The sequence below is a fragment of the Festucalex cinctus genome, chromosome 17 (genome assembly GCF_051991245.1).
Source record: "Festucalex cinctus isolate MCC-2025b chromosome 17, RoL_Fcin_1.0, whole genome shotgun sequence".
Lineage (NCBI taxonomy): Eukaryota > Metazoa > Chordata > Actinopteri > Syngnathiformes > Syngnathidae > Festucalex > Festucalex cinctus.
In genome coordinates, this window is record NC_135427.1 from 8,055,597 (window position 1) to 8,066,845 (window position 11,249).

An 11,249-nucleotide genomic window follows, 5' to 3' on the forward strand; every position below is an offset into this window, starting at 1 on the left:
CATGACCAGATAAACTACGATCATACCGAACGTTGAGTTGAGCTCTTCTCGTTACTCGCAACACGATTACTTAAGAAATGAGAATCACTTGCAGGGCATTTCTGCCGGAACCAAATCACACAGCGTCCTGTGCAGAGTGGACAAAAAAAAAAAAACAGCAACAGAATCTGAAACTAGCTGTTAAGCATACGGATGTGGTGAAACAAGATACAGTAGCAATGGCATATTGCATGAGTATTAGCAAAACTGAATGACTGGCGATGCATTTTTTTTTCCAATTTTTTTTCCATTAATGTCCTTTTTGAAAGTATATAACTGCACGTGTTCATTCATACTATTGATGCTTTCAGTGAGAAGTTAGAATGTAAATAGATACGAAAATAAAGAATACGCATTGCATGAGAAGGTGCGTCCAAACCGTTACATGTCAATATATTTGTATATGTCAATGCATATTAATGTTGTTGGACAAATTATTAACGACAACTGGTCCCTACGGATTAACAAATCCACTGGCTATTCTGTGCTATGTTAATTACGAGTGGGTATTTCAATTACTGACATCTTTTCATAAAACTTTTGTCTATTGCTGTTCGATATAATGGTTGAGTACCAGCAGTTAAGAATTAATCTAACAATAATATGAATTCAATGTTTGTTTATAAAATTTTACAAGATTTCTTTGTAGTTAACGGCTGAATTAGAAATAAATGTGGCTCTGAAAACCTCTGGTGTATAGAGGAATCGTTTCATAGGCATTGAGCAATTTTATGCAGCATTTGCAGTACTTTGGAGGATTCAATTACATAAAAAAAAAAAAACCTTAATACATGAACTTTTAACTTGTAAAGCATTATCCACCTACTAATCAAAAATAATCACTTGAATTTACATTTAAGGTTTCACCACAAAGTCAACAAAGCCAAGTTAGAAAAAAAAAAAAAAAAAAAAAAACTACATGAAGACAAAAACACATGAAACAATTCAAGTACTATTTCAACTACGTTCCGGGTAAAAATAAAAATAAAAAATAAATAAAAGATAAAAATAAAAAAACGAAACATTACATTAAATAATTGCCCTTGTGTCAGCTTCTCAGAGGCAAATTAGAATTTCTGTGTTCAGTGGATACGTATGTAAGAAAAACAACAACAACAAAAAAAAAAGACCTACCTCAAATACATAATTATCACATTTTATGCAGGCCTGGGACAGCTGAAATTGACATGGCGTAGACATAGAAAAGTTGTTTTTTTTTATTGTATATTGTTATATAAAAAAATAGCTTAGTTGAATGTTCAGACAAGTGAAAGGAGATCATAACATCTGTAATCCATACACATTATGGAAATGATTGCGAAGGATGCCCATAATTTTTTAATCGAGATGTGGAACTGACCACGTTTCTCTTCGGTACCTCTTACTTCTCCATCGGAAATATGTATCTAAAAAGGTAATTTGAACTCACGCGGATTCTCCATCATTCCTGCAGTGAGCGGTCCTTCTCCTGTTTGTCCTGGTTTGAACCCCGGAGGTCAGGGTTCCTGTTTAATGTAGAATGTGCCTGAGCCGTTGCTCTCCTGATCAGAGGTGCCCTGGGAAAAGCTGAACTCATCCGCCTCCATCATCTCCTCCTTCATTCGGAGTGAGTCTGCAAGACAGTGACACAAAAAAAAAAAAAAAAATGGTCACACCCCGATAGTCTTTGGCTTCAGTTCACTCATTCACCCCCCCCCAGCCATTTGGTTTGAATTTGGCCATATATGCAATTTTAAAAAGGTATCCAATGTGAGGCGTGAGCTGCTTGAAAGTAGTTAGCTTGTTTTTAGCGTCCACCGGTTAGCAATCGTCTTTTCACAACTCCACAAACACTCCTCGCTTCTTCTTTGCTAGGAAATCACATCCTCCTCATGGAAAGAGACCACCACTGCCATCAAGAGACCTAGCCATATGACCAAAAAGATTTTTTTTCCTGTTAATTCATTTGCTCCCAATAACGTGTAAATACGTTTTTTTTTTGTTTTTTTTTTAATGTTTTAAGTGTCCCACTTTTTATGCTAGAGCAAACATAAGGCTTTGACGCAGCCTCTCAACTGCGGAGAACTGGTGAAAAAAATAGTAGTTATTACACAAACGGCCAGCAGGTGGCAGCAGAGCAAAGGAGATCAACCAGGGCCAGCTAGAAAAAAAGCTCAATTACAATTTTAAAGATTTGTGAAAACTGAGGAAATTTAGTTCTCTTCTAATGCTAATTGCTGCAAAACGGAAACAGATAGAAACATACTTGTTTTTTCTTGATGAAAGAAGAGACTTTAATCTTTCTTTTGGTAGGTTCCATGCTTTTATAGCAATTTGTTGTGGTTACCTGATTTATGGGTTTGGTGGAGGTGAGTTCGGAGCTGGAGCTGAGTTGGCGCCTCGACATGATAAAAGGGAGGACTGTGCTCTTCATCCCCTGATAAACTTCTCCTCCTGCCTGCCTGACTGAAGGGCCGCCGACCAACTGGAATCTTCCGCTCTAAACATCAAGCCAAACTCTGGTCAGTCACCAGACGCTCACTGGATGACAAACGGACAAAGATTTCACCCATCCATCCATCCATTTACAGCTGCTGATCCGAGGTCGGGTCAAGAGGGCAGCAGCTTTAGCATGTTCCTCATAATATCAGATGGTATGAATTGTGTTCAGGTTGAATTTGTACCTATTAATAAAATCTGAAAACAGTTTTGGGCAGACAATCTTGTATATCATACAAACTCAAACAAACACAAAGTGCAATATACCTCAGAAGAAATTCCTTGAGGCCTTTATAAAAAAACGTTGCCGATTTGATCAAGCTGTACATTCAGCACACTATATTAAATCATTAAACGCATACTACAGCCTACAATTTCAACCAAACCTAACCATACAAAGCAGAAGAAAAATATGAAAACAGCAAAGTAAAACATTAAAAAAGTGTTTGTCAAAGAAAAATGACTCACTTTTCTTTTGGCCTTTATACTGCTGGGCCTTTTTCTTCTGCTTGGGGAGAGACTGAGACATTTCTCTGGTACCTGAAACAAAATTATAATATTAACATTTTGAATCACTGTTTCATGAGCTTTTGTTGTGTTGGGTTTTGGTTGTTTTGCCCTTTGCGTTTTATGTGACTCTTATTTTGGGTTCTGAGCGCGGCTGCAGGTGAGCTTTTGGTATATGTTATGTCTTTTAACATCGTTTCATTTGTAGTTGCTCTTTTACATCTGCGCTGCTATTTGCTTTTCACCAGATAGTTTTGGTTTATCAATATTCATTTTGTACTTTGTGTTACATGTCGTTTTTAAAGTGACAAAGTTGAAGCCCAACGATATCCTACACTGCATGGCAAGCAATAAGTGACTTTTATTTCGGCTTCGGGCTGGTTATAGTTCAATCAAACGCTTACCCTGGGAGGCCGGAGGTTGGAGTTGATAGCCCGTCAGCTGACACCAACCCACGGGATAAAGATCGGGCGACTCGCAGTCAACCCACTGGTCATACTCGTCTTCCCAGCCGTCAAAGTGGATCCTTAATAGCCGATGGACAATTCTTGTCACTGTAGCGACACACACCAGACGGGGCTCCATCAGGTCAACCGCCTCCAGCTTCATGCCTCGTCGGAAACCGTGATTGGGAATTTCCTATCAAGGTAGCATGAAGAGTGAAGAAACAATCAATTGGACCCGTTACACACGTAGACTCACTTTAGACTTTATATGACTTTCCATTATGCAACCAAACATGAACAATTGAAAAAAATTAAAATGCTTTTCATCATTTTTTGCAAGCCAAATTTGAAGAGCATCTCTTTTGTGTTAATTCTTTGTGCATTTTGAAGTTATGACGTCTTCAACTGTTTGTGATCCGCTGCAGCACTCTCATCAGTTAATTACTTGCATAATTTGAAATAACAAAAAAATAAAAAATAACCCCAATGTCCGGACGGACGGACGGACATGAAAGTGCCAACCATATATGGTTTGAATTATAATTCATTATAAATACCTTAATAAACACAAGCCTACCTTGTTAAAGAGCTTAACAGGAGCAGCCATCGAAGCGGTTTCTCTGAGGTAGTCAAACCATTTAAATGGCAGCTTAGTGTACCCTGGAGGAGAGATTAGGTTGAACCCACAAAAAAAAAAAAGAAGAAGCTGTCAATTTAACGTTCAGAATATCCAATTTCAATGGTTCCGAGCCATTTTTAAATGACAAATACCAATTTAAAGATGTGAATGAATGAAAGAAAGAAGGGTATACCATACCATACCTCGAGGGGAGGTCAGTTCAATGTTGTTGATTTCACAGAAACCAACAGGGAAGATGGAGGGTGAAGTGCCGTGATAACAGAACCAGTCTGATCCATCCACCGCCTCAGAACCATCGATCCCAATCATAAGATAGCCATCTGCCAACACCTTATGACAGCATGATCGCAATGTTAATTCACATTTTGCACAAATATCTAAAACAGAGAACACACTCACCTTTCTTACAGTGGCTACACATATTGCGGAGAGATTGAGTGGGTCAATCGCTTCCAATTTCATGCCATCCTTGAACCAATCCACACCTTGCTCAACGTCTCGAACCTGATGATGAAAAATAAAATTAGACAAATAAACACACATACACATATATATATATATATATATATATATATATATATATATATATATATATATATATATATATATATTTATATGTTTTCTTTTATTCTTTCAACTGTGCTGCCGCCGCGGGCCGGTCCAAAGTGGCCCGCGGGCCGGTGGTTGGGGACCTCTGATTTAGAATGTGAAAATATGTGGATTTTACATTCAAACCAAAACTGACAACTTGAAAAGACAAAATGAAAACGTTATTTATATTACCTTTTGAAAAAGCTGTGGGGGGGCATCAAGTTGACCTTCAATTTTCTTTGTTGCGTCTGTAAAACATTGGATGGAGTTAGTGCTATAACTAATGATGGCTTCATAATGGGAAGATAACAGTTGTAATCAAAACTGACAACAGAATCTTACTTCAGGTGACAAATTGGATAAAAAAAAAAACGGAAAAAAAAAAACAGTCCATTGACCAATTATTTACTACGAAGAATGCATCTTTGTTCGTATATCTACATTGGAAAAAACAATGTGTTGAATTTACTCCATTTTATTTCATGGTTGCACACAACAACAACAACAAAATAATAATAATAAAGGTGTTATCAATGGTGATGGAAAAACCGGCTGTTTTTGAGAGGGTGGTTTTGGTGCCAATGAGTAAGAATTCAGTTTTGTTACTGTTTAATTGCAGGATATTTTGTCAAAACTAAGTTTTTATTTCAGAGATGCAGTCCGGAAGGGAGGTGGGTGGTAGAGTGGAAGATAAAGTTGGTTATCATCAGCATATACCTGAAATTTAATGTCAAATTTATGGAAATATTGCTGAGGGGGAGGAGCTAGATGATGAAGAGGAGGGGCCCCAGGACAGATCCCTGGGGCACACCTGAAGTAACGGGAGGGAAAAAGATTTAAGGGACATAAGTTGGATGAAGTGAGTGCGGCAGGAGAGGTAAGATGAAAAGCAGTTCAACGGCGTGTGGCTAACGCCAATGGAAATTAACATGTTTGATTCTTTGTTTTGTTTTGTCCCACCACCCCCACCCCAAATAATACACGAGGGACACTGAACTCAACCCACCAGATCTTTTAAAGCGATGTCCAATGCTTCGTGACCATCCAATATTATGAATAAGAGGGCTGTACATGTGACACCAGAAATCATCGGATCCATCCGGGCTCTCTTCATAGACCAGCCTGAGCCGACCTCCGATCACTTGCTCCACCAAGGCCACTCGCGTCCGGCACAGGTAGTTTTTATCCACCACCTCCACCCGCATCAGCTTCTTAAAGGGGAACTGCGTATTTTCATGAACCTACCATCAAAGTGAGAAAGTATACAAATGAACACATGTAAAACAGTTTACACATTTGGCAACATGAGAAATATTTTAGCGTGGATAAGTGCTATTTTTACAAAAATGACTCAATAGCGCCCCCTAGAATTTTTTTACAAAGCAGCCCCAGTTGTACGTTTAACAAATATTTACGAAAATTTGTAGGTGTATGAGGGAGCCCAAGACCTACAAAAAAAAAAAAAGTCTCTTGGACCCATCTGCTAAAATGAACAGGAAGTGAGCTACAAATTTTTGAATGTCCCATTTTTGTTGATTTTTGCACATTTACTAAATGGGGCATACTTTTGCCCACTTCTCCAATAGGTTTCATCGAATTTGCGTCAAACTTGACCTGGACCATGTCAAGACCCGAGCCAATGACAGGGGAAAAAAAAAAATCTTGACTTTTCGAAATACTATGTGATGAGGGCGGGGCTAGCTAGCTAGCTAGCCGCTAAGCTAAAAACACATGTGGAGCCTTTTGCTGGAGCGGGTCACATATTATAAAAAAATAAAATATATACATATATGGCATCCAAGTTGATTCTTAATTACTGTTTCCATCTCACCTTGACATTAAAGTCGGGTGGCAGTGTTTTGGCTCCAGTGAGTCGCTTCACAAGAAATGCTTTCCAGTTAGAATGCTTATGCTGTATACCTGCAAACATATTGCATAAACACCCATGTAACAACAACAACAAAAAAGAAGACATCTCATAAAGACGAGTACAGCTTGATGGGATTCGTCTCACTTTTTGGTGGCACAAGAGGTTTTCCACTGGAAGCACACCATCCCACAGGGTGAACTTCAGGAATACAGAGATTACACCAGAAGTCCTTACTGCCATCAATGTCAAAACCTTCATAACGAAGGAGGGCCTTAAACCCTAAAGAAAAAAAAACGGAAAAAAAACGGAGATATCTATTGGAATCGATTATAGCATATCGTCAATAACTCAACTCAACTTTAGTTATACAGCACTTCAAAACAAGCATTGCTGTATACAAAGTGCTGCACATGAAACAGGAATCGGTCATGCAGTCCAGATAAAGAGGAAGCAAAATAAGAACAAAAAAGTATGCAAGTGATTAACATTTACTTTGATAAATTAATAACAAAAGTAGGTAAGTGAATGAATGAATAATTAAATAAACAAACGTCAAATTCAGAACAAAAAATATAGCAGACACCACAAAGCACCAAAACAAGTCTCATGGTGCACCAAAAGCCGAAGAATACAGATGGTTTTTAAGAGATTGCCTAATATTCTGTGGAAGGGCGTTCCAAAGGGAGACCCCCGCCAACTGCAAAGGCGCGATCCCCTCTAAGCCTAATTATTCTTAGTATGGCGAAAAGAAAAGAAAAAAAAACAACATTGAATGACTTGGTATCAACACACTAAATGTGAACATGTAGACAGTACAACATAAATGCATTCAACGAGCAGCAAATGCATTCAACGAGCAGTTGCCTTACCTGCTAGCTTAACAATTTCCGCTATCCAGTAAACCTTCGTGGCGTGGTTGGTATCAGAGTTGAGCACTTCGATTCTCACCCCTTCCTCAATATCTTCCCAGCATGTCCCCATGGGGGCCTGGAAAAGTGTTGATGAAGAATGAATAATATTGGTTTAAATGGTCCCGTATCATGCAAAACTAAACTTTTTTGGGGTTTTATCCATAATAAAATGCAGACTCCTCACCAAAAATCACAATGTGAAGAGGCTTAAAATAGCAGGATATGGACCCTTTCAAGGTCTTCAAAAAGCTGTTCATACTTACATGCTTGAAACAGCTGACTGGAGCGCCCGTTGTGTTATTGACCCAGATATACTGTCCCCAGTCAAAGCTTTCAGCTGGAACCACTAGACGAAACACGTATGAATGTGTGAATTGCAGCACAAGATTCAAAAGAACAACACTGAGATCCTTGAGAATGGCTGCCACAAAACTATTTTGCCGTTTACATTTATTATTTTATATTGCAGCATTACTGGATTCATTTGTGACATTCATTAATGTTACGTACAAAAAAAAAAAAAAGTGTGAAAATGTAAGCAAAGGATGTTGTATAATTGTTCATGGAAGAACTGCACTATATCGTGGTATATCATGATTTAAAAAAAAAAAAAAAAAAACTCCCCATATCGCCCAGCACTAGAACACAATATTCTGTGGGCCTTGCAAAATCAGTCAAAATCCAGTCAAAAAGTCGGGAGCGAACGGCATTGCGAATGAGTTAAATTAGCCGTCTACGTACGACTAATCTCGGCAGCCCACTTGTAACCATCATCACTGGAACGACATACCAGATTTGGATTTGGCCTGGGTCTGTTGACTTGCTTGGTACTGAGCATAAGCTGCCAACTTTGCCACGAGAGGTTGCTTCTGTAAGACTTTTGCCTTTTTCGTCGGAGGCTTGCCCTAGTAAAACGCAAGCAGATAGGACGATGTTTTGAGCGTTGTACATGGATGCGAATTTGAGCAAAACACCTTACCTGGAGTCTGGCCAATATGCTTGCTTTTTTCGAATTCGAAGAATAGCTCCTGGAACAAGAAACGCTGCAGAAACGCTTCGTTTTGGAATAAAAAGCATCTCGGACTCCAATCATTCCACACATCTCGCAGGTGGCTGCGACACAAAAAAAACTTCAGTTCAGTATGCAGCCCAGTTTTTACGTATCACGACTGTAGCACTGTACACTAACTTTTATTATGCTCATTTAGTGCGGGGTCATCATGCTAACGTGATTACCGTAATTGTCGGACTATGAGCCGTGATTTATTTTTTATTTTTTCCCGCACGCTCCATGTTTCCCTTTCCAATGGGCGTTTGTATCACATGAGCTCAAACAGCACTCTCAAATCTCTAAATAACAACATAAGATGAAATAAAATAAATGATACAACATTTTGTACAAACCCATTCCGGCCTTTCCATCAGGATAAGTATAGACCTGGCCATTGTTCTTGATGATGGGAAGACCGGCAGGGAGAGAGGATACGACCTCATCCTCGGTGTCCTCTGAGCTCGAGCTGCTGGTCGACTCCTCACTGCAACTGTCGTAGCCATCAAACATCCCAAACGAATCCCTCCGCTTTCGTTCTGAACGTGGGGTGCGTTCAGCCTTCAATTAAAAAAACAAAAAACATTCATTTTTACAATTACTTTTTACAGTCAGGAACTAAAAATTAGGACCTGAAAAACTAAAACTAAAATTTAAAAAAAACAATATTGTTACCGAAATAAAATAAAAACGAAAATGCTATTTTAAAAACCGACAACTAACAGAAACTACATTTTATGTTTACAAAACTAACTATAATTATAGCAAACATGTCCTTCGTTTTAGTCTTTTGGTAATTAATTTTGTGGATAATTTTAAATGTGATTTTTAGTAGATTTATTTTGATATAAACCGGAATAATGACATCATGCCCATGGTGTTTTTGAAATATTGCGCACAAGTAATACACATTAAAAAAAAAAAAAAAAAAAAAAAAAAAACTAGTACAAGGCTAATGCTGAAACGGGAGCAAATAAAATGTGAGAAAAATACACTGATACAAGATGGAAGAGTACATTTACATGATAGGAAAACTCTTGGAACAGCCTCTTACTCTTTCAGATCCTGAGGCAACTCCAAGGGGGAAGCACTACTTTAAGAAATTAAGCAAGGTTTAGCACCTTTTGAGACTGCTACCATTTACCAGTGGAGTGGACGGCGGTACATGAGTTTTTCAGGTCTTCCACATGTGCTCAAAGAACTGACAAGGTCTGGGCACAGCAGCAAATTTGAGACATGCTCTGGGAAATTATTTATTGCCAGTGCAAAAAATCGGATAATACACAGATGAGGAAATATTTGCACTCTGTCAGCAGGAAACAAAGACAGCCCAATTATTTTTGCAGCTGCCGTTGCACCTCAGATACAGGAAGTTTAAATTGCTTAACATCGTCGCTTCCTGCTTTTTTCCAACACCGGTGACCCCAGTGCTTAAACTATTTTTTTTTTTTTTGCATTAAGTCTAGAATAAATGCGCCTCTCTCTCTTTTTTTTTTAAGTAACAGTTGGCTCACCGTTCACAATAACAAATGAATAAAAATAAATACAAAATAAACGCCAAAACACAATCAGCTCAACGCTAAGTAGCATTAGCATAGCTTGCTAGTGGAAACCTTTTAAACAGCTGCTAGTCACCATCATTTCATTCAACAAAAACATCTTCACGCAAGTTTTGGGATTATGAGGTGATGTTAAAAACATATCTTGAAATGTTCCAGAGCTTTGCAGACTGATGAGACTGTACAGCAGATCAAAGATACTCACTAGCTTCCGTAAATAAGATAACAACAAAGGATCCTCGAAAGTATGCACAACGTTGTTGTTCGTACGGTAGCGGCCCGAAATGTTGATTTTACTCACCAGATCCCGTGCGTCTTCCATTAGCCCCTCATATAGATGACCTTCTCTTGACTAGAGCATCCACTCTCAAACGCTAGCAGGGAACTGGGGACTCGAAAGAGCAAAGCCTCGGAGAATACTAAAAAACCAAACAGGATATCAACAAATTATATTCGCTTCTGCGCATGCGCAACTTTAACCTACTTTCGTGTGATTGGTCAAACTTAATGGCTGCTAAATAGTTGAGACTGTTTTGTTTTTTCAAAATAATTTAACACAAAAATATACCTAAAAAAAAAATGACAACGTTATAGCAGTTTTAATGTTGGAAGGTTGAAATCTCTAATTTTGAGAGAAAGGGCTTTAAAGTTTTGCTACTTGCATCTTTCAAATGTCCACAGCAACCAGTACCTTGGGAAAAAGATGTGAACCTGACATTTTCAGGAAGTGTTAAAATATCAATTCCAATAGCAGGTAAGGCCAAGAGATGAAATCAGCCTCAACTTTGAAGATCACATTCGGCTTACAATTCCATCTTCTGAGACATCAGCCAAAGTTCAAATGTAGTAATTTGAATTAAAAGTCCACATCGATTCATGAAGAAAACGATCCTGGAGAATATCTCTGTTTGTTTGGATGACAATTAGTGCTGACTGGTGTGTTTCGACATTTTTTGGTTGCATTGTCCATCCATCTATTAGGAAATTCGCTTATACTCGCAATATTTATAGAAATTATTTGTGAATTACGTCTGAGGCTAAGAAATTTGGCTTGTTTATAACTCCCAGCTATTTTCACTGAAGCAACCCACTTTGCTCCCAGCTGTTTTCCTGGATTTTGAATATTGTGTTCTATTGCTATAAAAACATGGAGAAAGATT

The 11,249-nt window shown here is 38.3% G+C and overlaps 1 protein-coding gene across 2 annotated transcripts; it reads right to left on the bottom strand.

The window, feature by feature from the left end:
* Nucleotides 1–1,232: 1,232 nt before the first annotated feature.
* Nucleotides 1,233–11,247, bottom strand: mbtd1 (mbt domain containing 1). 2 transcript variants are annotated; one of them, XM_077503161.1, is made up of 17 exons: nt 10,391–11,247; nt 8,887–9,091; nt 8,462–8,595; nt 8,273–8,387; nt 7,746–7,828; nt 7,441–7,558; nt 6,716–6,850; nt 6,533–6,621; nt 5,708–5,942; nt 4,894–4,949; nt 4,510–4,614; nt 4,293–4,440; nt 4,048–4,130; nt 3,429–3,663; nt 2,986–3,057; nt 2,366–2,518; nt 1,233–1,651 (listed from the first exon to the last, which is right to left on the bottom strand). In XM_077503161.1, exons 1-17 carry the CDS (start codon nt 10,409–10,411, stop codon nt 1,536–1,538), a joined length of 2,103 nt encoding a protein of 700 aa, XP_077359287.1. In that variant the 5' UTR covers nt 10,412–11,247; the 3' UTR covers nt 1,233–1,535. The 2 variants fall into 2 exon arrangements, with proteins under 2 accessions (XP_077359287.1, XP_077359288.1); XM_077503162.1 differs by lacking the exon at nt 10,391–11,247 and adding an exon at nt 9,585–9,825.
* Nucleotides 11,248–11,249: the final 2 nt, after the last annotated feature.

Coding starts and splice junctions, on each gene's coding strand:
- mbtd1 (XM_077503161.1), bottom strand. CDS start 10,411: ATGGAAGACGCACGGGATCTG. Junction 7,829..8,272: donor CCAGGCCAAATCCAAATCTG/GTATGTCGTTCC, acceptor TGTTTCGTCTAG/TGGTTCCAGCTGAAAGCTTT. Junction 6,851..7,440: donor GGAAATTGTTAAGCTAGCAG/GTAAGGCAACTG, acceptor TTTTTTCTTTAG/GGTTTAAGGCCCTCCTTCGT.